Here is a 26,286-nt window from a genome sequence, read left to right on the forward strand (position 1 = left end):
GCACTTGAGTGGATAGATTGTCAACACTTGGCAAATACTGTTAACTTCTCAATTTTTAAATGAACTAGCTTTTCCATTGATCAGTGGCTACTTTTATTACATACCAAGATTTATTCATTTAGTTAAGTATATACAAATGAGACAATAAAATATTTATTACCTTCTTATTAATCTTACCAGGAGTTCAAGCCTGTTTCTTTTTACTCCCATCCTCTGTCTTTCAAGTGTCAGTACAGTTTCAGTTGAATGTGCTGTCTCATGACTCAGTTCAACCCTCAGACAGTCAAAGGGAGCAGACAGCCCATCCTGTTCCTCATCAGTGGAAAAGTTCATCTTGGTCCTGAAGGTTCATTTCTTGCGAAAGAACTTGAAGTAGACTACACCTCCTAGGATGGCCAGTTCCAGAATGATGATAATTGACAGCAACAACTTATTAGTGGTTACTCTGGAGTTAAAAAACAAAAATCCAAGTTTGTTTTTATTTTCACCTTGTTTATGAAAGCAGATTGTAGATCCAGATCACCATCTTACCTTCCCAGTTTGAGCAAGACCACACTGTGCTTTTCAAATAGTTCTTAACAAGCAGAAAGGGCCAAACTCAGTAGTTCACTACTCATGTTTTCCTGGAAATTCTGTTTAAATCTCCTATTTTAGTTCTGTTCCTCTTCCCCTGTCCCACAGAAGGCAGATCATTGCTCTATACATGCCTACTCCTTCAGTTAAGCAAAGAGGAAAACAATACTTGAACCCTCATTGTGGTGCTTTTACTTGGAATTATATGGTTGAAGGAAAACTAAAATCTCAAAATAATCATGTACTTTTACTAGTGAAAACTAGACAGTTATCACAACTTCCTTTAGCAATGGGCATAAAGGAAGGGTTGTTAGGAGATAAGTACCTACTGGGAATACAATCTGTGAACTGAGTTTTTAAGGCTAATTAAACAATATAGCTAAACTGCAAATCCCCTTAAGAAGCCAAGGCTTTAGTCATCAGAACAGTGTAGGGTCAGGCTCAGACTGTCTCATGGGCCAGCCTAGGACTAACTGCTCTAGGGCTCCTGTGTGGGCTAAACAGATTTGTCTGTGTCATCAGGCATCTAACTTGCCCAGTGCTGCAGTAATTTATGGCCCAGCTTTTTCCAGCCTGAATGGGTTGCATCTGAAGGCACCATTAGCAATTCACTGTAACTTGCTTCTGTCCTCACCATGGTTGGGATGGTTAAAGACCCCACATCCTCCTGACCGAACAGCACACATTCAGTGGTGTTCAATGCCTGTATTCCATTAAGCAATTACCAGAGAGGGAAACACACAAATTAGCATCTGCATGTGGGCACACATTCTGTTTATGCACTCCCTAAAACCTCCCTGCACTCCCAGCTGATACTCCTTTTTCTCCACTACATCCAGAGGCACCAATACCACGGGCTGCTGTCAGTCACACCACTCACCTCCTGGACATTGAACGTAGAATCTTGCGACTCTTGCTCAAGTTCTCACTTGTATTCACCAACTGAAGAGAGACAGAAGTTGCTTTTCAGTTAAACAAGCACACATCAACTCTGGGAAGATGCATGTGAAAGCAGCTGGTGTTGAAATGTTGTATTTAATTATGGGACCAAGGATGACCATGTACTCTCAAAATTGAGAGACAACATTGTTTCCTACCCACAATACCAGCTGGAAGCATTGCCTCTTTTCTGAGGAGAAATTTAAGACTTTTGTGTATACTTTCCCTTAGATACATACAAAGATATGCAATTTGAGACCACTTTCTGCCTCTTTAATTAATATACAAATATCAGAAAGTTGATATTAGCTTCTTTCGTTAAATTTCATTTCATTATTCTACTTGTTAACACCAAAAGAAAGTGATACTGACATGTTGACCCCAGTGCATATCAAACAGTTTGAAATGCTGCTCAGTTTCCAGCAAAGAAAGAACTGTGTTGCATTGACAAGTCTAAGTGACCCAGTGGGTAAAAGATCTGAGCTGCTAGTGGATAATCCATTTCAGCTTTGTATTGCTTAGAAATGAACTGTCCAGTATACCCAGTCAACTATTAAGCACGTAATGAAGTGAGGTTAAAGACAACTAAAAAAGGTGTTGCTTCACAGACACAATTCATGATGCATGGCCACTGGTCTCCAGGTAAGATTTCACCACTACAGCTGAAGGGTAAGGCAGGTCACTTACATCAGACACCTGCCTGCACAATTCCTCTGTAGTTTAAAATACTGCCCTCAACTGCAAAACTGCTTGTATGTTACTTTGCAGTGAGATGGACTGGACAAAGCTCAGAAGAAAACTATCGAGTCCATTCCAAGCTTAGTGGATTTCCAACCTTCACTATGAAAGAGCAAGAAAGAAGAAAGTCTGCTTCCAATTGGAATGTGTGGTTCACACAATTCTCCAATTCTTTGCCTAAGAGGCTCACAATAGAAGTCACAGACACAGTTTAGTGATGTACACAGCAGTGATGGGTTAATGGACTGAATGATCTTTGAGGCCTTTTCCAACCTAAACAATTCTATGCTTCTATGAACGATCTGTTGAGAGACTGTGACACCTGAAGGACTGTCATACTTTTTATTAGACAAAGGACAAAAACTATACCTACAAATCTTAAGATCAATTTCCTTTCCTGCTTTCTAACCCAAATTTGGGAACAGGACAAATCAAATTCTGACTGAAATCACGGAACTACTTACGTGAAAAAGCTACAGGCTTTGTTGCAATCAGTAGAGAGAACTCCCAAGAGCAGGGGTATGCTTTTTGTTTTGGCTGAGTGTACTCATTTGCCAAACTCAGTGTCCCCTGAAGTCATTCACCTAAAAGCTTTATACTCATGATCCCTTGCACACACACACACACACTCCCATCAGTTTGTTACTTCAAAAATCAAATTTACAGTTTTGCATATGTGTGTACACAAAACAAGTGAACTAGTTTTTGAAGCTTTCACAGTAGAAGCAGAGCTTCTTGAACCAAGGATGAGGAACAGACATCTTGTCTGACAACATTTTCTCCCTCCCTGCAAATATTGGAAAGCTAGTAATTAAGTAATTACTCTTCTACTGAAATTAATTTCATTACAAAAGCTTGCTAACTGCTTCCAAAATCTCAACTTTTACTAGTAATCTAATGACGGGCAACTCCTTAGCAATTTTCTAATCTGTAACACTTTTAGTAATGCTGCTTTTTCTAGCAGGTCTGTAGGTCTAATCTCCACTCTTGCACAGACACAGCAGCAGACATTTGACCACCATGCTTTCGACCCTTCTGCAGTAATTATTTTCCTTTTATGAGAACAGTATAGAAATGTGGCAGCCTGGATTTGGTCTGTAGAAATATCCAATTGGATTATGATGCCTAGGGAGTTCCGTGGGAATAACTACTGACATACAGTTCCCACTAAAATAACATCAGATTGTTTCAAAGCAATGCCCAGTTTCCTGCTTACCCTGCTCTTGGTGCGTTCCAGTTGCTCCCGCTGCTCCCCAAGTTCTTCAATTATATCTGTGCCAATCTGATCAGTCTCAGCAGCAATTCGGTGCGAGCGCTCGATGCTCTCGCTGGCTCGGTTCAGACTGTCTGTGCCCTGGAGAAGCAGCACCCTCTGTGACTGCAGATTAGTCTGAAAAATAATGTATGCTTAACTATTAAGCACAAAGACAGAAGTATTAGGCTTCTGACATATTAAAAAGTTAGAATGTGACTCCATAGGCCATCCATTTCTATTAGCTGTACATACTTCTTATGTGAACTGATGCAGCCAAGTTAATTTCAGCTGAGCCTTGTTTACCTCTTAAGATTATGGTCAAATCTGGTTAAATCTCAAAAAAGTATACAGCACTAAAGAGTTAAACAGTTCTAAAAAACTGTCTTTGTAACACTTTACTTTTCCATCAAAGAACATTTACATGAAAAAAGTATCTTTCTTTTCCAGATGCTAACTTTTACTCCCATTCACATCTAAAGTCAGCCTTATTTGTGACTCCACAGTTGGTTGCTAGGCAGGTCATTAAGAGTTTACAGTCAAAAGGATTAGGAACAAACAGCACTAACAGATGGACTGCTAAGTAACAAAGATCCTCTTTTCATGCCAGTAGCCTGGGCTAGAGGATAAGGAATGTTTGCTGACCTTGGGGTCAGAAGGTAGCTCAAAATGAAGTGTTTTCTTAAGCTTCAGAAAGTCTAATCTACCATCCTGCTCTCAGGTTTTAGAGTAATCAGTCAAGAGGAATCAAATGCAAAAAATTCCCAAGCTACAGCAGAAGGAAACACTAAGCAAAGAGCCTCCCTCAAACCTTCCTTATCTAAGGCAGAAAAATGAAAAGCCCACCTCTGTGAACTTTCTGTAGAGATGACAGCACTTTGAAGACAAGGAGATTCAGCCACACTAGCTCAGATATCTCTAAGCCTATCTGGTAAACAAGAAATTGGTGTACTTTTTGCATTGTAGCAGCAGAACCATAGTGAAAAAAAGTGCTAGAGGATAAATTCTTATATTTTCTTGAAATTATTTACACTAAGATCGCTTAAAAGATAATTCTACGGAAGAACCTACACAATGCATGATTCACACTTTGCTAGTTTTGGAGATTAGAACTAGGTAAGTTGACCTTTTTTTTCATTTAGTAGCATCACTTTTGTGTTTTTACTTCTGTAGGGGAATGATTAAATGAAGAGTTTTGCTACAGAATGTTGTGCAACTTACTAACTGCATGGCTTTCAAGGAGTTCCATTTTGATTACATTCCTATCTTTGTTTGACAACAGAAAAGCTCTCCTCTGAGTTCCAGATGTTCTTTCTACTCCCTGAGATATTCATGTTACATGCAGAATGATATACAGGGAGTTAGAAAGCACAGAGGTGGTTTAAAGTAGAAACATTGTAAACAATGCATCTGCGATACTGCTTTTAAACAATCACAGCAAAGTTAAATAAAATTTACATCTAATCCTCACACTCTGTTCATTTTCTGTGGCGAAGATTCCATATTTTGTATCGCCTTGGTTTCCACGGCCCAGTCCCAAATCTGTGCTTCTCATCTCTCTCTGGAACATGGACAGGTCTCTTCTGTATGCTCGTATTTTGCTCATCATTTGGTTGCGGAAAGGCACAGGAGCGTACTTCAGTTCTTCCTCCATCTCCCGCAGCTTTAATAAAAGAAAGCATGTTTATTCTTTAAGGCACCAAATCTATTCTTAGCAGCAGCCATACTCAAAACTCAGCACCAGATGAAGGGATTCACATGTCTGTATGGGACTGGCTGAGTGGGATAGCCCCAAAACCCACGCCCCCTCTACTATTGAGTACAACACGTTACCCAATGCTGTTAGGCCACATGGATTTTTCAGATACACAATGCCTCAATAAAAACAAAATTCCCAAGCTTGATTTTTTTTCCCTGAAACACCACTCTAAATTTCAAAATTTGCAATTCTCACTTTCTTTTAGTTTAAGCATTTATAGGATGGGTATCAGCTTTCTATCATATCTGTGCAACAGAGACAAAATCATAGGATGGTTTGGGTTAGAAGAGACCTTAAAGACCACCTTCTTCTAACACCTCTGCCATGGGCAAGGACACCTTCCACTAGACCAGGTTGCTCAGTGCCACATCTAACTTGTCCTTGAACACTTCCAGGGATGGGGCATCCACAGCTTCCCTGGCAACCTGTGCCAGTGCCTCACCAACCTCACAGTAGAGTTTCTTCCTAATACCCAATCTAAATGGACCCTTTGTCATCAGCCCTTGTCCTGTCACTACACGCCCTTGTTCAAAGTCCCTCTCCAGCTCTCTTACACCCCCTTTTGGTACTGAAAGGCTGCAAAAAGGTCACCCCAAAGCCTCCTCTTCCACAGGCTGAGAAATCCCAATTGTCTCAGTCTTTCCTCATACGAGAGGTGCTCCATCCCTCTAATCTTGGTGCCCCTCCCCTGGGTTCACTCCAGCAGGTCCATGTCCTTCCTGTGCTGGGACCCCAGAGCTGGATGCAGCACTGCAGGTGGGGTCTCACCAGAGCAGAGCAGAGGGGCAGAATCCCCTCCCTCTCCCTGCTGCCCACGCTGCTCTGGATGCAGCCCAGGACACCATTGGCTCTCTGGGCTGGGAGTGCCCATGGCTGGGTCATGTCCAGCCTCTCACCCAGCAGCACCCCCAAGTCCTTCTGGGCAGGGCTGCTCTCGATGTGTTCATCCCCAGCCTGTGTTGGTATCAGGGGTTACCCTGAACCAGTCAAAGGACCTTGCACTTGGTCTTTTTAAACCTCACGAGATTCCCATGGCACACTTCTTGAGCTTGTCCAGGTCCCTCTGGATGGCCTCCCATCCTTCAGGTGTGGCAACTGCACCCTCAGCTGGGTGTTATCTGCAAACCTGCTGAGGGTGCACTCAATCCCACTATGTCATTAATGAAGATATTAAATAACCCTGGTCCCAGTATGGACCCCAAGGGACGCTGCTTGTCCCTGATGTCTGTCAGGACTCTGAGCTGTTGATCACCACCCCCTGGCTGTGACCATCCAACCAATTCCTTATCCACCTAATGGCCCACCCACCAAGGCCATGTCTCTGCAGTTCAGAGAGAAGGATGCTGGGGAGGACCATGTCAAAGGCTGTACAGAAGTCCAGATAAATGACACTTGCACCCTTCCCTTGTGCACTGGAGTTACTCCATCACAGAAGGCCACTGGGTTGGTCAGGCAGGACTTGTCCTTGCTGAAGCTGTGCTGGCTTTCCCAAACCTTCCCTCCCTGTCCTTCATGTGCCTTAGCTATCTTCCAGGAGGATCTGTTCCATGATGTTCCCAGGCACAGAGGTGAGGCTGACAGGTCAGTAATTCCCAGGGTCCTTCTTTCTACCTTTTTAAAGATGGATACAGTGTTTTCCCTTTTCCAGTCACCTGGGACTTCACCTGACTGTTACGACTTGTTCAAATGCCATGGACAGTGGCTTAGCAGCTACATCAGCCAGTTCCCTCAGGACTCTGGGATGCATCTCATCAGGTCCCATAGACTTATGTATGTTCAGGTTTCTCATGTGGTCATGAACCTGGTCATCCCCTAAAGGAAGGAATTTGCTCCCACAGTCCTCGCATGGCAGTCCACTCACTCAAGAGATGTGGGAAGAGAGGTTACCATGGAAGATTGAGGTAAACAAGTTGTTGAGTACTTCAGCCTTCTCCTCATTCAGATCTGTTACACAGGTAGGCACACCACTAAATCCACACTCTGAACATCCAGGCTTGGCAACTGGAGTTACAATTTGCAAGCCCTGAGATTCTGAATGCATGAATCTTCACATCACCTTCTAGTGACAGTTGTAACAAATTCACAATGTATAAAGCTGTATGCCAACATGAGCTCTCTCACAGTATGAGCTCACAATTCCCATACATCACCTAGAGATACCTGTCAATAAACCCCAGTAAAGTAGGGGAATAAAGCACCATGTGACTAAAAAACAACCTAACAAATTGCACATTGAAATATGAAAAGAATGCTCAATCCAGAATGTCTTGTTTTAAAAGACAAGTCACATGGCTTTTTTGGTACTGTTCCATATCACCTGCTGTCCAGGAAGCCTATAGCACATTACAGAAAGATCAGACAGGCTAAGACCAACAGGAAAAAAGACAGTAGGACGATAAAAAAACCCCAAGCAGCAGATTCTCTACATGCCTGCCCTAAAACCTCTAACAATTTTAATTGCACCTCCACCACTCTACTTTTTTCAACAAAGTGAAGGCAGTATCAAAACTAAGCACTCAAAACCCCCTCGAAACACACATAAGAGTATTTGTCTATATTTATGCATTTATACAAGTATACTCAACAGTCTTGACAAACACAGACATGCCTATCAGATTAGTTATCAAACAGTAACAAAATTAAACACCTGCCTGCCAGAATAGGAGTCATAGAAAAGTAACATTTGTTAGTACTGTCCTTTTTAAGGCAGCAGTATTTCAACCATCAGGAAGGGTGGAAGCCTCACACTCACCGTCTCATTAGCTTCACGCTGCTTCTCATCAAATTCTCGAACCAGTTTTTTCTTCTCCTCTGAAAAAGTAAAAGCAGTATGTCAGATAATCTACAGAAAAATGACAACAGAACTCCAACTCAATCCATTAAAAACAAGGAAGCTGCCACAGACTGCTGGTTGCAGAACACCGTGTCAAAATTTATCTCCAATGGGAACAGCTTGTTCTTATGACAACTTTTCAGAAGGGAGTGGGGCAAGAGAGCAGAAACCATTCTTCCAAATGCTAAACACTGCCAAGAAGTAAATAGACAAAAGAAGTAATTTTTCAAGTATTTTTCTGACCTATTGTCCTTCAGTGTCCACTGACAGAATTGCATGGTGAAAAACATTTAGTGTGGAAGAACAGCAAAGAAGACATATTGGTAAACAGCTCATAATTTTTTTTTTTTTCAAACACTTGACAAGATTACTGAAGTTGAAACTATAGTTTGGATTTGAACAGAACATCAGATCCATCTACATTTTCAAGTGAGCCCTGAAGTTCCTGGTAGATCTGGCAGTACGCATTCCTGTGGTCATAAAGGACTTAAGTACACAGGATAAGCGCTATCCAGAGTTCTCTGAGATAAAAGATGCCACCAAGGTATCACCTCAGGTTCACAGACTAAAGCCCAAATGCTTCCCTCTTCTGGAACGACATGAGTTCTTTGAATCAGCCAACAACAACATAACAAATGTTATTTGAGACAGTCATTTCCTCAGATCTGTGTACCTATGGCTTTGGACACCAAAGAATGGATTTCACTGCTGTTACTCTATTTTTAAACAAAACCTTAAGGCATTTATTTTTCATGTGTTAAAAACTATATCTCTCTAACATCCACCATTGATAGAAGTCTAAATCTGAAACTTTCCTTATCTCAACTGAGCAAAAAAAAAAGCACTGATGATGTACACTAGAGGACTGTTGTGGAGTAGTGCAAACAAAAACAAATTCTATCAGAAATCTGATAAATATGCACCTAGCCGAATTCATCTCTCTCAAAAGAGTATAATTCAGTCTTTAATAAAATTCTGGGCAGCAGAAAATGTAGATTGTCATCTTGGTAAAACTCCTCCACTTTGATTAAAGACAAAATTACATACAACATTATAAAAATGTCATTACAGTAAAAAAACTCCTTTGATAATGCCTTTTGGTAAGCACAGTCCTCTGTAAAAGAAGTAGCTTTTAACCACTGAGGTCTCAACAGAAAATAGGAAAAAATCTGAAGTACTCAAAAGTTTGGTATATAGCTCCTCTTACATATACAACATGCCTAAGATGTAGGCTTTCCTTCTCAGTTCAAATTCAGATTAAGCCCAGAAGTTGAACTGTAGAGAACTTAAGACAGAACTAAAACCCATCATCTAAGTAGTAGCTGTGGTCTCACGTAGCACATGGAATTATTACAGACTAAGCTACATCATGACTGTTAACATATTACACATCAGCTGGTACCAGGAAATGCAATTTCACATCCCAATTCATTCAGGAGGAAATGCTGACTTATGAGGTTCCTAAATACACTCTCCTCAACTTCCTCCATGATTTGCTACCATATACGGTTGTGCTGATGCCATTGTTTGTGTTACTGAGTGAAATCATGGACATGAACCATAGAAAAACAGCCTCTGGAAGTCAGTAATTTGTTTCATACAGGTCATTTCAGTATCTGATTCAAGCAGTGCCCTCTTAAACCCACTGCTGTCTCAAACTCATGGAAACCCATCACAGATCTGGAAAAGCAGCACTTCCCTGCTTTGTTTCCCCTGTGTGGACTAAGAAGATGCTGCACTTATAAGCATGCAGCCAAAGAAATGCCAGCTTCCAAAAGGCATAGAATCATGCAATGGTTTAGGTAAGCCAAGCAGCAGCAGCTTGAGACCTTTCTGTCTACTGGCCAACAAGAAATCCAGCAACGTGGCTTGAAAACGTTCTACTGGATCTGTCCAGTATCCAGAAATGCCAAAATACACTGAGCAGTTCAGCTGGCATCGCTCTGCACTGAACACGCTGCAAAGCACATGGACAGAAGTTCCAAAATGCAGCAGAGGTGCCTGCGCCAGGGCAGCGCTACCCACATGCTCATCCACATCTAACTGACTTATTTCCAATCAGTGAGAAAGAGATTCAGCTGGAAAGTACAGCTGAATTCATTTAGAGGAAAATACATGATTTGAAACTTATCCAGGCTGTTTCCCCTTCTTACAAATTTGGAAGGGGAAAAAAAAAAGAGTATTTCTAGAGTTAGGAATCTGTCATTTTGTTTATATATAGTGAAACAGCATTTCCAAACCTCTGCCCCTCAAAGATGTCCCAAGGACTACAGATTCTGTGTTGCTTTTGGAGCACATAAATCATCTTAGAAGAGTATTCCAAGGTATATTTTACCACCTCCTGAACATTTCAGGATCAGATTACTCAACAAATAAAGATATACTCCCCTCCTCATAAGTACAAGAAGGAAATAAAGCACATTAAGAGAATGGAGTGACTCTACCAGATAGACAAATTCCTACATCTTAAACTCTCTTAGAAACACTTTCAAACAAATACTACCATGACTTTTGCAGCAAAAAAAACAAAGAACAGAACAGTTGTATTAAAATTTCTTAGCATGTCTGAAGCTCAGTTTGTAATTATCTGCAATCTGTTGAAAAAATCCCAAGTATTGCAAAAACGATTGCCTGTAAATACTCCCTTTAAGCCCATGGCTCAGAATTCATTACTCATGACTACCCCAGTTTCAAGGAGACATGACAGTTTTACTTCACCAAGAAACTGATCATGCTCATTTCTATAGGAAAATAAGGATTTCTACCAGAAAGGATATTGCTTATTTTATGCTTTTTATCCTTGTTGACCACTAGTGGAATTAAGTCAGGTTTGCAAGTTGTCATTTGTGGGTTTCAACACCTTTCTTGTACCAAACTTGCTGGAAATGCAAGATGACAAGGACTGTGACCCTGAATTCAACTCATTATTAAACAGAAATCCAGGTAAGAAATGGGATGTTAAGCTTTTCATACTCTCTGTTATCTAGCACAGACTGGTATATTCTGAACAAACTGTTTTTATGATTTTACACAAAACTGATCAGTTGTGGGAGAATGACACTATGGCAGAACACGGCTGACAGCCCTGGCCCATCACTGGGGTACAAAACCTGAGCTGAGCTACAGCAGCTCATGACAGTCGTGGATTATGTTTCTCATAGGAAACAATGACATTGGCAAAATTCTCCGTGTCAGATTGTTTCCCTTCCTGGTTCTCAGAACACTGCCAAGTATCAAGGACTGAATCAGAAGCACAAATCCTTATAGAGGAGTGTTCTGTCAGAGCATTTTACCCACTGGTGTGGTATAAAGAATACCAGTAAAATCAGGCTGTGCTTCTAATACAACTTAGCGTGGCTAGATAGATAGGTTTTCTCTATTTTGTGAGTACACAGTGCACAAAGCATGCTTTTAAAACAGTCATTTAAAATCCAAACCTTCTCCAACAAAGCCACAGATGCTTCTGGGCAGTTCTGACAATAAAAACTGCTTTTAATTCTGCCAGTGAGATTTTAAATGTGAATCCAACATACACAAATTTTAAAAAGGGGGGTAAAACCCCAAAGCACAGCATGTGTTACAGAACCACAGAATCAGTTAGGCTGCAAAAGACCTCTGCAGTCATCGAGTCCAATCTATGACCTTACACCACCTTGTCAACTAGACCATGGCACTGAGTGCCACCTCCAGTCCTTCCTTAAACACCTCCATGGAGGCAGACTCCACCACCTCCCTGGGCAGCTCATTCCAACGTCTAATCACCCCTTCTGTGAAGAAATTCTTCCTAATGACCAACTTTAACCTCCCCTGGTGCAGCTGAAGACTGTGTCCTCTTGTCCTGTCACTGGCTGCTAGGGAGAAGAGGCCGACCCCAACCTGGCTGCAGCCTCCTTTCAGGTAGTTGTGAAAAGTGAGAAGGTCACCCCGAGCCTCCTGTCCTCCAAGCAAAACTCCAGTTCAAACAGAAACAGCATGAAATAACACCCAAATAACAACTCCTCCTCAGAGACTGATGCTCTGAGCCGAGCACAGCAGCGCTTGCCTATGGAGCTGAAATTTACCAGAGCAGAAGAGCTCCAGGGGAGTGAAGCTACACACCTGCAAAGCCACCAGGACATAGCAGCAGCTGAAAATAACACACAGCAAAGCCACCTTCCAGCAGATGCCTAGCGCAAGCGACGTCCCGAATCCCCACAACTGCAAAGCGTCCCACAAACCGGGTGTCCTGAGCGGACACTGCCCTCCCGGCTGCTCAAACACACGCCTGTCTAATGAGAAGCACCCGAACACGCCTGACACGGCCCCGCAGCCGGCGGGGTAGCTCCGGCCGGCGGGACCGCGGCCCGCCCATGCCCTCCCCCCGGCCCCAAGAGACGTCCGCCCCGCCTCACCGGCCGCGCTACCCCGCAGCCGCTCGGGGACGCCCCGCAGGTGTCCGTGCAGGCCGCGGAAGATCTCGTGCAGCCGCTCCAGGTGCTCCGAAGACGCGGACCCGCGGCCCGCCATGGCCCCACACCCCCCGCGCCCTCGGCCCCGCCCCGGCCCGGCCCGGCCGGCGCTTCCGCCGCCGGGGCTGCCTCGCGCACTGCCTGCTGGGAGCTGTAGTCCCGGGAAGGCGGCCGTGCCCGCACCGCGCGGGGGCTCTCGTCCACCGCCGCCACGGAGCGCCCCGGACCGGCAGCGCCAGTGCGGCCCCGGGGCTCCCCGGTACCGGCGGGACCCGCCGCCGCAGCCGCCACCGCGCTGCTCCCAGGCCTCGGCGCCTGCCCGCATTATTGCATGCGCCTTGCCAGGGTTAGTGACATGAACCTCGGCGTGGGGTTGTGAAAACGTGTTTCAAATGCCACTGCCGACAGCCGCCGCTGCGCTGTCTCTGCAAACATTTCTCGGCTCCTTAACTGCGGAATGCGGTTCCAGGATGTTCCGAGGGACCGAGATCGGAGTCGTGCTCTGCCCGGGGTAAAAAGCAGCGGGCTGCTGGCGTGAAGCCGGCCGGCCACTCGCTGCCCGTGGGTACTCCCGACGCGGGTGGGGGGCACTCCCGCGGCAGGGAGCGGGGCCTGTTGGGCGTCCGGCGCCAGAGGACTCGGGGCAGCTGGCGCGACAAGCTCAGGAGATCGCCCCGGCCCGGGCGACGAAACGCCGCGTGCAGTGCACGGCACAGGACACCGCGCGCCGCAAGCGGCGTGGCCCGAAGCGGGGGTGGCCCGGGAGTGGAGGTGTGGCCCGTATGGTTGTGGGCGGGAGAGGCCGCGGGGCGGGGCCGGTGCAGGGGGAGGCGGAGCCAAAAGGGCGGGGTGCGGCGGGGGCCGCGGGGTGCTGGGCGCCAGCAGTGCGTGTGTAGCAGGCGGTAGCGATGCTCAACTGCTGGGAAGCCGCGCTGGGCGCCGCCGTATCCGTCCCCGTCTTCCTTTTCGTGGCTGCGCCCTACATCAGGTGCGTCTTACCGAGCGCGGCCCCGGCCCTTCGCGTATGTTCGGCCCCGCGGAGCGGCGGCTGTTGGGGCGCGGAGTCAGTGCGTGTCTGTGTGTGTTTGTGTGTGTGTGTGTGTGTGTGTGTATGTGGCGGGAGCGCAAACAGCGGGAATCCCGTTCTACAGCCCGCGCTGGGGTCAGGAGTTATTCAGACCTCCCCCGCTGCAGCGCCCCGGTAACACTGACGCGCTGCCGGGGCTCGCTCAGCGCTGGCACCTCCCGCCGCCTCTGACCGCCCGAGGCGCTCCCCGGGCTGTCCCGGCACCGGCGCGCTCGCGGAGGAGCGGCAGGGGGCGGGCCCCGCGTTCTCCTCAGGGCGCCGCGGCGCAGCCCATTGGCCAAAAGGCGCCGGAGCGCGCGGCCGCAGCCAATGGGAGCCGTGGCTCCACTTGACGCACGGGTAGGACGGGGCCCGGGGGCGGGACCGCGCTCCGGAAAGCGCGGGGGATTCGGGGGTGCGTTCGCGGCGTCCCGGTCACGATACGGTCTGACCAGCCGCTTCATGTGAGGACGCCCGTGACTCCCCGGGGCCCAGGGCGCAGCGGTGAGCCCGAGTGTTCATGCGAACCCCCAGGTTCTGGGTGCTCAGCCCCGGCCCGAGCCCCCTAAGGAGGCAGAGGTGACTGGTACATCCCCTCTTGCAGGAGGTATGTCGCTGGAGGACGGTGTAAGTCAACAGCAAGGCTGGAGGGGAAGGTGGTGATAATCACAGGAGCCAACACAGGCATCGGGAAGGAGACTGCCAGAGACCTCGCGCAAAGAGGCAAGTACAGTCTTCGTCAGCAGCCGGGGTGGCTGTGCCTTGCGCCAGTAGTCCCTTTTCTGGACCTAAGGAAGGCGTGTTGTACGCTTACATTGAAGTAAACTGGATCCCAGAGTTACTGCAGATGAGCCCAAGTACTGTTCCTTCAGAGGCTGTAACCACTGAGGTGCAGGTTCCCAGTTCCTCAACTGTTTTCATTGCTTGGACTCCAAAAATGTGCCTTGGGGACATAAAATGCTTTGCACTGCAACTGATTCAAGAGGACTGGGGAAGTTCCTCTATTCTGCTTGTATGAAGCTAGGAAATGCCATAGGTCCACCACTGTGTGCTTTAGTTATTCATGTTTCAAGCTAATTTGATGTCAATGTTATTTGGGTAACCGGTAAGAAGATTAAACTACCTGTTCACAATCCATTTAGAAATTACTCTGGCTGGAATCCATCACCTTTATGTGCTCCTGGTTGACATTCCCATTATAGAGGCAGATATAACCCTATCATACCAGTGTTGTTGTATGCACTCCTGACTTAGCAGAACCTGGACAGAGGCACTTAAGATGTGTGTTTGCCTGGTCTGAAAGCATCTTTCAGCTGGATTATCGCTCACAATGGAGTGGGAAAGGCTTTGTCCTTCCAGCCACTCCCCTCACTCATGCTAGTTCCCTAAAGAAACAATATATTGTTTGTAATTGCTGTGCATGGCCAGCCTGCTTGTCGTAGCCTTGATCATCCAGTGTGCTCCAGTGATCTCAGTTTCTGTTCCTGTTGTTCCCCCCGCCCTCCTTGCAGGTGCAAGGGTAATTATTGCCTCCAGAGACATAGCAAAGGGAGAAGCTGCAGCCAGTGAAATCCGAGCTGAGACAGGGAACCAGCAAGTCATTGTGAAAAAACTGGACTTGGCTGATACGAAGTCCATCCGGGAGTTTGCTGAGAATTTTCTAGCAGGTACAGTCTCTAGATTCTCCTTTGTAGTGAGAATATTTTACCAAGGACTGCTGTCTGCTCTTCTAACCATTGCCAAATCCCTGCCCTGCTCATCTCCGTACCTGTTGGGTACTGTGGTTCTCAGCAGGGGCTGGTCAGAGGCCATGAGCTAGTTTGTGGTATCCATTTTATTAAGGTGATGTGGCTGCAAGTCAGATAGCAAGGGATGACTTGTGCCACTTTCTTGTCTGCATTTTCTGTTTCCTTGTTTTAAGGATGTCTGTTGTTTCTTGCAGAGGAGAAGGAACTCCATATTCTCATTAATAATGCTGGGGTAATGTTATGCCCTTACTCCAAGACTGCTGATGGCTTTGAGATGCATCTGGGAGTAAATCATCTTGGTAAGGCCAGTGGAATCATGTTTGCACTCAATATGGAATCATAGACTGGTAGAATGGTTTGCGTTGGAATTGCCCTTAAAGATCATCTTCTTCTAACATCAATATCTGTTGCAAAATGCCAAAGGAAAATCCTTCTTTCAGATTTTCTCTTCCTCATTCTGCCTTTTTCGGGAAGGATGGAGGGCCTGAGTCAGAGTTCTGGAGATGCAATGCAGTGTACTTGCTTATTGTGGATCCAGTTTAAGTATCTGTATATAATATGTGGGACATTTTGAAATGTATGACAGCTCTAGCTTTTTGAAGATGAGGAGCAGAACTTGAAGGCCCCAAAAAAGTGTAGCTGTTAATTCAGGGGAAATTAACAAAAATTTTCTTTTTCCTGGACTTGAAATGAGGGCAGCAGTAAGATACCACATAAAAGCAAGCAGGGGAACCCTTCCTAGAAGGATGACCTTTCATCTCCCCCTAGGTCATTTTCTCTTGACTTTCCTCTTGCTGGAGCGTCTGAAGCAGTCTGCCCCAGCCCGCATCGTGAATGTGTCCTCACTGGCTCATCACGGAGGCCGAATCCGCTTCCATGACCTCCATGGCGAGAAGAGCTACAATTGTGGCCTTGCCTACTGTCACAGCAAGCTGGCGAACGTGCTCTTCACCCGGGAGCTGGCCAGGCGGCTGCAAGGCAAGTTCCAGAGGCAAGCAGAATGCTTATCTGCTTGGCTTTTTGAGCACCATGGATGAGAGAGTGGATTGAAGAAAGGGCTGCAAATTGTCTAGGCAGAAATTGAACAGTTTGAGGCAAGTGTCACTGAGGACTCTTTGCAGGAAGAAGTTATCTGCAGTCTGTGGAACCAGGAGACGTACAACACTGGTTGTCTTTACAACCATAGGGTAGAGGAGTTTAGTAGCTTGGCACAGCTGAATGTATCTCATTTTTCTTTGGTGCTTGTCAAAAACTAGCTGCATCCACGCAGACAGTTGTGGTATGTGGGTGGAAGCTGAAAACAGAGCTACAGCTGCAGTCTCCAATAGACAAGCTAATGCACACTCAGCTGCCTTAAAGGTTGGTGGCCTGTAAAACAAGCATAAGACTAGACAGTACTTTGTAAGTCACAACATCTGTCACAGTCGCGTCATTCTGTCCTTTTCATAAACTTAAGTAGTATATATTTACTAAAACAAGTGTTTTAGTAAATAAATACTAAGCAGTGTCTTTCCTAGGAAATTACTGTTAGAGTAAGTCAAAAGAAGCAGGTGTTCTCAAAAGCCTGATGGAAACTGCTGCTGTTTAGTACTCAGGCCCTCTAGCACTTTGTTTTGCAGAAGGCACATAATGACTGCAGTGTTTGGAAGGGAGCAGGGGATGCTCCAGTGCCACAGATGAGTGGTTTAAACTGCTTCAAGAATCACCATCAAAGGTGTTAGCAAAAGTGTTTTTAATGTGATGTCATAAAAGCATAACTTAACAAAGTTCTGTGGCAAGGTTCACTCTATTACGTGGAAGACACATACAAAGGAAAGCTGATTTAGAATCAAGTTAGAATGATTCACACAGGACTGGAAACACTATGTGTAAGGAAGACCCTCCTGTTGAATCATGAGGCTCAGCATGGAGCTCCTTGCTTTTTAAACTCCTTAGGGAACCTAGGTGCAGCTAGGTCCAGTTTTAGTCTCAGACTTGGATGATTTATGTGCAATGGAATTATCTATACAAAATTTATAATAATCATTATTGCATAGCTATATGGACTAGTAATGTTTCCTGAGGATTAATTCAGCAGTCACTTACCAAGGATTTGTTGCAAGCAAAGGGTCTCTCTGCCTTGGTTAAGGAAGGCTCTCTTAGTCTCAGGTAAGAAATCTCAAGCCTTGAGAGGCATCCCTGCTCAAGGGGAGAGTTACCTGCTGTGCAGTCCAGTTGCAGTTTGAGCTGAGTTCCAGTTGGGCTTATCCAAAGGTCTGTTGGTAAAAGTTCTCTGCCTTGAGGAGTAACCTTGAGAAGTGAGCCAGCTTAAGGGAAGATTGTCACCATGCAGTCATATTGCCTAGCAGGGAGAGCTCAGAGAAGGCTCACTTAGGCTGTAATATTTATGGAATTGAGTGGTTAGCTTGTAGTCAAATTGCACACAATGGGAAAGGTACACATGAGACTCATTGCCTCTACAACCTTACTTGTTCCTGGATAAAAGAGTATTGGAAAAGCCATGTGCTACTTGTGTTCACTGCCTGATGGGTGTTTCAAGTTCATGTGCACTGATACTCACTGGCCTCTGTGGGTTTCCTAGAGGAGTTTTGGCCCAGTTATGGCTCAGACCTTTACCTTCTTTGGAGCCTGTACCAAACTACTGCTGATTTGGCTAAGAGGTCATGTGTATCCATCACATCCAGCATGGAGTAACTACAGAGGACTTCACTTGCTCTCTGTATCCAAGTCTGGAGTCCTCCTTTAAGTTATAGAATATCTACAGGTAGAATTGAGGAGTATATTACCCTTTTTTAAAAGACACTTTGATTCATGCAGATTTGTCCTGGACTACTTTATTTTGCCATAGGCACTAAAGTGACAGCAAATGCTCTCCATCCTGGTTCTGTCTATTCTGAACTGGTCCGGCACTCATTTGTAATGACTTGGCTGTGGAAGATATTCTGCTTCTTCTTGAAGACACCTTGTGAAGGAGCTCAGACCAGTATCTACTGTGCAGTAGCCGAGGAGCTGGACTCTGTGACAGGACAGTATTTCAGGTGGGTGCAAGCTGATGAAGTGATATGCTGTGGAAGGCAACCTTGTTAGCTGGGGAATATGGGACTTACTGCCATTCTTCATTAAGAAGGGACCAGGTAAGAGGCTGTCTGGTAAGACTGAGGGTGACAAATACTAGAGACCCTTCCAGGTCTGTTGCAGTCGTGTTAGAAGAAACACTTGACCTGTGCAACACTTCATACAATAGCAGGTCCTTTAGTTCTAGAAATATTAGGGTACTCAAAGTGCAGGAATGGCTGTCACATGCTTAGAGCTCTAATGCTGACCTGCCTAACACTTGGGAAAATCACTTTTCAGTAGAACTGTTCAGTTAATAAGATCACTTGAGTCAATCCTGGGAAGACAACTTCAGTTCTCGTTGTAGTTTTACCCCACTGGAGCAGAAGGGGCCTGTGCTCTCAGGGAGCTGGGAGAGCTGATGGAGCTGCAGAGACAGGAGGTGAGATTTTCAGGTCTGGCATGTGACCAAATAACTATCCTCCAGTATGATAGACCCACCAGCTGGGAGGGACTCTTGTCGGGATGCTTGTCATGCTGTCGTGGAAATGGTCTTGTGTAGCTCCCATTATAAAACCTTGATAATTTCTTGACTTTTTTTACTTACTCCATGGACCCTACGTAGTCCTGCCTTTTCCCATCACCAAAACCACAGCCCAGAGCAGTTCCAAGTCATCATCATTCTAGATTTGAAGACTGCCATTTGAACAGATTCATGCAGATATGTCTGTCAGCTTCCCATTGCGTGTAGAGCATTTTAACAATACCTTTTTTTTGAGAATGAATATGAAAATTTGTCTTTTTTTTTCCCCTCACATGGATGCTGTTGGAGTCTTTGTGTCTTTGCAGAGCTTTCTTCTTGTGATTTGTGACCAGATTAGTCTCTGTAATGACATTGCCTGATCTTCATTTGGGAGTTTGCACCATCTTAATCAGACTTGAATATATAAATAGACATCTAAGTCTTCCTTGGATGACTGTCTGTCTCGGGATAAAAACATAGTATTAATGTGCTGGAGTACAGAAAACTGGTGGAATTTAAACTCCTTTTAAAAAAGGGACTTTTGGACATGGTGGGAAACAAGAAGCTTCAACACTAATTCACAATTTACATTGGACTAGCCTAGAACCCTCACTTTCCAGGCCACAGACTATAAAGCCCAAGTGTAGACATTAAGAATTTTTATGCCACAGTGCGACAAGTGGGAGTCTATCAGTCATTTTAGGAATATCAAAGACTCCATCTAAAAACACTGAGCTGAATGGAAGCCTTACAAGATGCCATTTCCTCTGTGCTCTTAAACTGCCAAGTTACTGCAGCATCTAGCATTACAGTTGAGAACACGGGACCTCTTTTCCAGACAGAATTCTTTCTGATTGCAGGAGCTGAGAAGAAAGGAGCCACAGTTCAGAGGATAATGGAAAAGGGCGTAACTATACATGATTATTACAGTGTTATTCTTGGGCATAGAGTGGGATAAATAGTTTAGAATGAAGGGCTGTTTGAGTGACTTTCTTGTAGTTTGTTAGAAAATGTGCCTCTGAAGAAGCTTGGTTAGAATTTATATCCCTTTTTAGTGGTATTAATGAGAGGTTTCTTTAGGAGTTGAGACAGCTGATAGAGCTAGACTTGCTTGCCAGTTCTTGGTGCCATTGGGAGAGATTCTTCCCCAGCTAGTTGGAAAGAAGTCTTTCTTATGGTGGCTTAGCACCAACCCTTGCTCATTTGCTGGATAGCCTCCCACCATTCTTCAACTGGTCTTGAATTAAGTTGATAGAGAGCAACTCCCTGATCTTAACACAGACATTTCAGTGTGCTAATGTAGATGGAGATCTTTGAATTGAAAGAATAAAAAGAATGTTTCTCTTACAGTGATTGCCAGCCAGCATACGTCTCTCCACGTGGTCGGGATGATGAGACGGCAAAGAAGCTCTGGAGCGTGAGCTGTGAGCTCCTTGGCATCCAATGGGACTGAGCAGCACCAAGAGTGTACCTGGCTGGGCTTCTCCGGGGAACAGCACTGCTGAGGGAGCTCAAGAGTAGAATGCGGATACTTCAGCTGCCCTAAGGATGGCTCTGTGGGCACAACCTAATTTGAATTTCTGGAATATTACACTTAAGGATTGAGATTTGTAAGCAATCAGTTCCTCTTCCTAGCTGGAGAATTAGGGCACTGATGCAGGGAGCAACCTGCTTGGTATCTCACACAGCAGCTCAAGGCTATGGTTCTCTGGCTTTTAGATTAGAAAAGGAGGTTGCAGTCTTAGGTTTAGATTATGAAGTAACAAGGAATTACTTTAAATAAAGTTTGGTTGGTTTCTTTCCTAACAGCAATAGTAAAAAGGTGGGACTTTAAAATTACAATCTATGAGGTTACTGTCAGTTCCTGCCCTTTGAACTGGCAGAGTGAAAATACTTTAGGATATTAGATTTTCTGGCAAGTAATGCAATACAAATACTCTCAAGCACACAGAAACAGGTCCTGGCCTTTTTGTGCCAAGCATTAGGTGAAGTTTTTACGTGGAATCACTTTCTCTGCATGCTCTGTAAGAAGCTGGACCCTAGCCACTGAGGTATCTTGGACCTAAATGCCCACTGCTTGCAGTAAGTTAACTGAGGGTTGGCAAATCTTCTGAGAACCCAGGTTTTTGGTGCAGGTGACTAGGAGGTTAAAAGCTGCAGGAGTGCTGCAATTGTGCACAGGCAAGTTATTAAAAATATCAACATATCTCCTGTGAAGCATTGAACAAAGGTGGTGTAAAAGTTGCCACAGTAAACCCCCCAGCTGCACTTTAAATGACTTTAGAACCTAGAAAATAGAGCAGAATGAGTAAAGAACATCTCAGCCATGTTAAAAAATATTAAACAACTTCAGCTGAGACTTTAGCTTTAAATGACCCCAAACTCCCTAGAGCTAAATAGCTGAAACAGGAGACAGGACTACCTTGGTGTTATGGTCAAGCTGGCTTCAGGACAGGAAGGTGAGAGGCTTGCACAGAAATCCTTGGATTTGTCTGCCCAGCAGTTACAGGTTACCAAGGCTGCCAGCCTGCCCGTGCAGGACCACACAACTTGCACTTCCACAAAGCAGCTAGCTCAGGCCAGGTAGCAATGGGACTGCTCCCTGGGAACTCCAGTGCTACTTGAGTGCAAATTGCTAGAGTGTGATTCCCTAATCAGAGATTATTTCTGAAAGAGTTAAGCAGTCAGAAACCAAGTGCCACAGGTCACAGGATTATCTTCTGCTTCTGAAAAAAAGCCTGGAAGTTTATGGACTTGAATATGAGCCTGCCACTGTGACCAACTGCCAGTTTTGGAAAACAAATGCTAATTTTAATTCTTCCTGTCTGGATGCTGTCTATACAGATCAGTCCTGTGCTACCTCTGAGCAATACTAAATAAAGCCATTTTCCTTTTACAACAGAAGACTGTATCTTCTTTCAGAAATGTTGAATCAGTTTACTTAGTGTTGCTGTTATCTGCAGCAGCCTCACTAATGTAGAGAACTCCATCTGGGTAACATTCTAAAAAGTCCCTTTGTGTTTCTCCCTGTCACACTACCTTTCTTTTTCCCCCTCCCTCTTCATGCTTCCCAACTATGAAGCTAAATCCACAACTATAATGTAGCAGTTGAATGGTACCTAGCACTGGAGGCTTGTCTTGCTTTCTCTGTCATTCTCTGATCTTGCAAGTGGCTTCAGGAGCAAGAGAAACCATTTTTTAAGAAAGCAGAAAAGTCTCTCTGGTGTGAAATATTTTTGCCCTTGCAGGTCCATGCTCTTCTCAAAGAAGTCTGATTTTAGATTTAACATAAGACATATTAAATAAACATTTCCACAGACATACACCAATTCTCTTTGACCTTGAGCAAGTAATTTATACCTCTCAGCTGATCTGTAAAAAATGAGGAAACTAAAGCTCATTTAGCTGTCTCAAAGGGAGGCTTGTAAGGGAGAGTTAGATTAACTTGCAAAGCTCCCTAGAGAGGATTACTGCGTACACGCATGAGGCTGAACTACCTAGGCTACCTAGCTGCTGGGGGGACTTCTAAAGATGAGATGTTCTAGTTGATCTAAATATTGAGGACACTCAGTAACAGAAATATTTTGCATGATAGAAAAATTATCCCCCTTCTAATTACTCTGCTAAGCATAGCCAAAAGCAAAATTAAGATCTAGAAAGAGACCCCTAGCTCTGCTGATACAAAAACTAAACAGAAAATACACGAACAGTCATAATACTTTATTTTTTTAATTGTAAACAAACCTTGGTCAGTAACAGAAAAATTCTTTTAAACTGGCAGTATTCAATCCCTTTTTGCTGCTCAAAAATTCAAAGCCCCTTGATAATTGCACTATTTATGACACAAGGTAATTAATCAGGGTCAAAATTCCAGTTCTGCTGGTACAAGAAAGATTCTAGGTTAAGAACATCAAATTACAACAAACACTATATAAAGTGCATCAGGTACAGTGCAAAGAGGTCAGGAAGAAAGGCAGGTATGGAACTGACAGGTCTGCATGGCAAACTCCACTCACAGTGCTCTCTGTAGCTGAAAGAACTCGAGCAGAACAGGAGGTGTTACAGCAATGCAGATCTGGATACCCACAAACAGTAAAATCTTCTCCCCATAATCAGAGATTTAGAAATGACTGAAGCTATAGGTAGTGTCACATTTTAGGATTAGCCTGATGGCTGTAAGCTGATGGAAAGCTAGGTCAGTCTGGCCAAGGAAACAAAAGCTTTCGTTAAAGTACTGCTCACTAATGAGATAATGCAAATCTGTGGTCAGGGGATTCTGAAAGCTACATGTGGTCATTTCTAATTGCTCTAGTGAGCAGAGCAGAGCACCTCTGAACAGAGGTGTTTGTGTCAGCTCTTGAAACCCTGAAGAAGATGGACCAAATCCTTTCTGACACCATGGAAGTCTGTTCTTTCATTATAGTGAGCTTGGGGATAGTGCAAAACTCTTACTTGACAGTCTCAATTACTTTATGTACTAAAACTATTTACAATTACATTACACTTCAGAAAACCTGTTGTTTTTTTGATGTAAACAACTTTTTAATGAGAAAGTGAATTAGTTTTCCTACTTCTTGTGCTGAAGTACATGTAAACAGCAAACACAAACTCCTGTGGAATGCCATGTTTTGTTATTTTTTGAAGGTCCTACTACTGTCTACTACATTTCTGCCTATTTCTCATGTCCCAATACTAGTTCCAGAGAAGCAGCTACTTTTTTCAGCATCCCTGAACACAGACATTACACAAAGATTGCTGCTTCTTTTCATAAAACTGATTCACCTAGCACTTCCAGAGCAAAACCCATCAATACAGGGTATGTCCAGTTTGGTGTTCTATTGTACTTGACAGGGACAGGTTATCCTGGTAATAAATAAATACATCCCTGTGTGACAGGGATACACAGCACCTGTTCAATTTCGCTACAGCTTGCTCTGTCTTTGCTATACCTGATGAAAAACTGTGGAAGTTTACTGTCAATTATTCAGTCATAAAGCTATATTGCAACAATTTATTGGGTATTACCGTAGTAAAGAAAGAGGCACATGATTTTTCAACTATTTTGAAGGCTTATTTTCCCTTTGCACTCCCCTTACAGGATATGCCCTTTATAACTTCTTTCATCTAGTTGGCACTAGCCCAAGTGCCACATCTATGGCACACATCACACACTGTGACTGGTAAACCTGCCATGAAGAATCAGTTCCTACCTTTTCAAACAAACTAAAAAAGCTGGGTACACGTACTAGTGGTGAGGGGGGGGATAAAAAAGAAGTAGCAATGGTTTGTATAGAGGCTTAAAAAAAAAATCTCTGTTTTAGTCTTTATAACAGAAGAACACTCCAATCTTGAAAATTTTACAGGAAACATCACAAAAATTTTATACTCTAGGCTACATCGAGTTGATAAAAATTTTCTGTCCTCTCTATATATGTTTTCTGGATTAAAAATAAAATACGTATTATTAAGTTCAGTGCTTTTCAAAAGATATCAACCCCCCAAAAATTAAAAACCAACAAAACCCAAAAACTAAAGTCAGAAACAGAAGTGCTCTCTTCCATACATCTAAATTCTTGCTTGTTCAGTTTGAAACTGTCCCCTCCCCCCATCAAAAAGAGAGCCAAAAAACACCCTGAGGTAGTGACTGTCAAAATACAGGACTGGCACTTGTAATTTAGTTCCCTTCCTTTCACCAGAGGCACATTAGCAGCATCCATTTGCCACCAACATCAGTCAACAGAGTTCCATTTTATGAAGAGAGTGCTAAACCGGACGCCTTTGAGCTGTCGTGAGGCCTTCTCCTTCGGTATGCTGGCCAATGTCAATTCCATATTACTTCCTAGTGCCCTGGGGAAGCCGATTTCTCACCTTGGGCTGGTGCACTGAGAGCCACTGGGCACAGATGGCCTTGACGACGTCATCGCCGCTGCTCTCGGCCAGCTGCCGCACGTGCTGGACCAGCTGCACGGCCCGGGCCTTCTCCTGCCGCACCGACACCAGGTACGCAGAGCGCAGCTTGTTGCACATCATGTATGCCTGGATCTGAAGCATGAGAGGCAGTCACAACTTGGTCAGAAAGCTGTAGCAAACCTAAGCAAGCTTAAGCAAGGACTCACACGGGAAATACCCAGTTCAGAAGCGTGTCGTACGAGGCAGTAGCACCATACTACCAAACAGAACGTAGCATGAAGCAGATCCCAGTGAAAAAGGTAGATAAAACAGGTGTATTTTATTAAGTTTGTGTCTTGTAGAAACTCCTTTACTGTATGACCATGAAATTAGTATCAGGAGTCCTATCTTGTGCATTAATTACCATATCCTTATAGCAAAGAGTCTGAATCTGTCATTTTCTTCCACTGCTGGTTCTAGAACAATTCCCATCTTTCAGTGACGGATCTTACAGAAAAGCAGAATTAAAAGCCCATTTTCCAATCTACCTACAACAGTGAGTTTGTTATTCGGAGCAAACAAAGGACTGACACAAATCTTTAGATTTTACTCCCAGCTATGCCACTCAGGATCTACAACAATCTCCAAATGCTGAGTCACAGCCACATCTATAAACAGGCATCTACAGTTCATATATTTATGTGAAACTCTCCAGTGGCTTGGCTGGCTGGTATGAAAGCCAACAAAGAAATAAAGTAGTTTAGGCTTAATTTCCTCTAAGAGAAAAAGTCTATCAGAAGTGGAGAAGTTTTATCATTTAACTCTCAATCAGCACCGAAATAACATAATCCTGAAACAATAAGCTGAAGTGGTCTTCATTAGCTGTCTGCCATTACTAGAAACTTAATGTAAACCTATGCAAGAAGTTGAAAAACAAAACCAACAGACCCACCAGTGTGCCTCTCTGAAATACCTTTCCTCCTATTCTAACAAATGCCCAGCCCTCACTCTGAGGACTCTCAAGGAACTAATAGGGATAGTCCCAATTGGTACTTGCATGTCACAGCTTTACAGTCACAAACACCATGGCCTTGAAGGATTCACTGTGATTTCTACAATCTAGGAAGTAACCTTCAAAAACCTTATTTGCATGAGGATGAGAGAGAAGACAGTGGAAAAGAGCCTGCAAGCTGCAGGCCAAAACTGGGCTGTTCAGCTCTTACTACTGTACTTTTACTTACCTTGTTTTCATCACTGTCCATATCCTGAATCAGATTATCGAGATCCTGTGTCCAAAGAAGGGAAAAAGTGTTCACATTTAAAGTGATAATAGTCTGCAAAACTTTACCCCATCAGGCATCAAACCCCTGTGGACGGGCAGGGCTGCTGAAATCACAGCAGGTGCATAGACTGTCCCAACTGCAAGGCTTGCAGATGTAGAAAATACAAAAAAAATACAAATTC

At 44.4% G+C, this 26,286-nt stretch overlaps 3 protein-coding genes across 4 annotated transcripts in view; 1 reads left to right on the plus strand and 2 right to left on the minus strand.

The window, feature by feature from the left end:
• Positions 1 to 306: 306 nt before the first annotated feature.
• On the minus strand, positions 307 to 12,612 carry VTI1B (vesicle transport through interaction with t-SNAREs 1B). The gene is made up of 6 exons (XM_082283608.1): positions 12,486 to 12,612; positions 8,014 to 8,072; positions 4,974 to 5,165; positions 3,467 to 3,640; positions 1,454 to 1,515; positions 307 to 445 (listed from the first exon to the last, which is right to left on the minus strand). The coding sequence occupies exons 1-6, from the start codon at positions 12,598 to 12,600 to the stop codon at positions 349 to 351; spliced, it is 699 nt and encodes a 232-aa protein (XP_082139734.1). The 5' UTR covers positions 12,601 to 12,612; the 3' UTR covers positions 307 to 348.
• Positions 12,613 to 13,395: 783 nt separating this feature from the next.
• On the plus strand, positions 13,396 to 21,780 carry LOC309574017 (retinol dehydrogenase 12-like). Of its 2 annotated transcripts, XM_082283333.1 has the most exons (8): positions 13,396 to 13,530; positions 14,213 to 14,331; positions 15,120 to 15,275; positions 15,551 to 15,655; positions 16,125 to 16,334; positions 18,205 to 18,394; positions 18,778 to 18,852; positions 20,284 to 20,320. In XM_082283333.1, exons 1-7 carry the CDS (start codon positions 13,451 to 13,453, stop codon positions 18,830 to 18,832), a joined length of 915 nt encoding a protein of 304 aa, XP_082139459.1. In that variant the 5' UTR covers positions 13,396 to 13,450; the 3' UTR covers positions 18,833 to 18,852; positions 20,284 to 20,320. The 2 variants fall into 2 exon arrangements, with proteins under 2 accessions (XP_082139459.1, XP_082139458.1); XM_082283332.1 differs by lacking the exon at positions 18,778 to 18,852 and having other exon boundaries at positions 20,284 to 21,780.
• A 936-nt stretch (positions 21,781 to 22,716) lies between these two features.
• ZFYVE26 (zinc finger FYVE-type containing 26) overlaps positions 22,717 to 26,286 on the minus strand; it is a 49,090-nt gene continuing 45,520 nt past the window's right edge. The window contains exons 40-41 of the mRNA XM_082283291.1: positions 26,064 to 26,108; positions 22,717 to 24,975 (exon numbers count right to left, since the gene is read on the minus strand). Coding sequence (XP_082139417.1) covers positions 24,766 to 24,975; positions 26,064 to 26,108 — 255 coding nt within the window. The 3' untranslated portion in view covers positions 22,717 to 24,765. The remainder of the gene's footprint in view (positions 24,976 to 26,063; positions 26,109 to 26,286) is intronic.

The sequence above is a fragment of the Coloeus monedula genome (assembly GCF_965178545.1).
Source record: "Coloeus monedula genome assembly, chromosome: 6".
Taxonomy (NCBI): Eukaryota; Metazoa; Chordata; class Aves; order Passeriformes; family Corvidae; genus Coloeus; species Coloeus monedula.

Excerpts from the sequence above, each read along its gene's own strand:
- VTI1B (XM_082283608.1), bottom strand. The coding sequence starts at position 12,600 with ATGGCGGGCCGCGGGTCCGCGTCTTCGGAGCACCTGGAGCGGCTGCAC. Across the intron at positions 8,073-12,485 it reads GCTGCGGGGTAGCGCGGCCG|AGGAGAAGAAAAAACTGGTT; the intron begins GTGAGGCGGGGC and ends TTACTTTTTCAG. Across the intron at positions 1,516-3,466 it reads TGGAACGCACCAAGAGCAGG|TTGGTGAATACAAGTGAGAA; the intron begins GTAAGCAGGAAA and ends GTCTCTCTTCAG.
- LOC309574017 (XM_082283332.1), top strand. The coding sequence starts at position 13,451 with ATGCTCAACTGCTGGGAAGCCGCGCTGGGCGCCGCCGTATCCGTCCCC. Across the intron at positions 16,335-18,204 it reads GCTGGCCAGGCGGCTGCAAG|GCACTAAAGTGACAGCAAAT; the intron begins GCAAGTTCCAGA and ends ATTTTGCCATAG. Across the intron at positions 18,395-20,283 it reads GTGACAGGACAGTATTTCAG|TGATTGCCAGCCAGCATACG; the intron begins GTGGGTGCAAGC and ends TTTCTCTTACAG.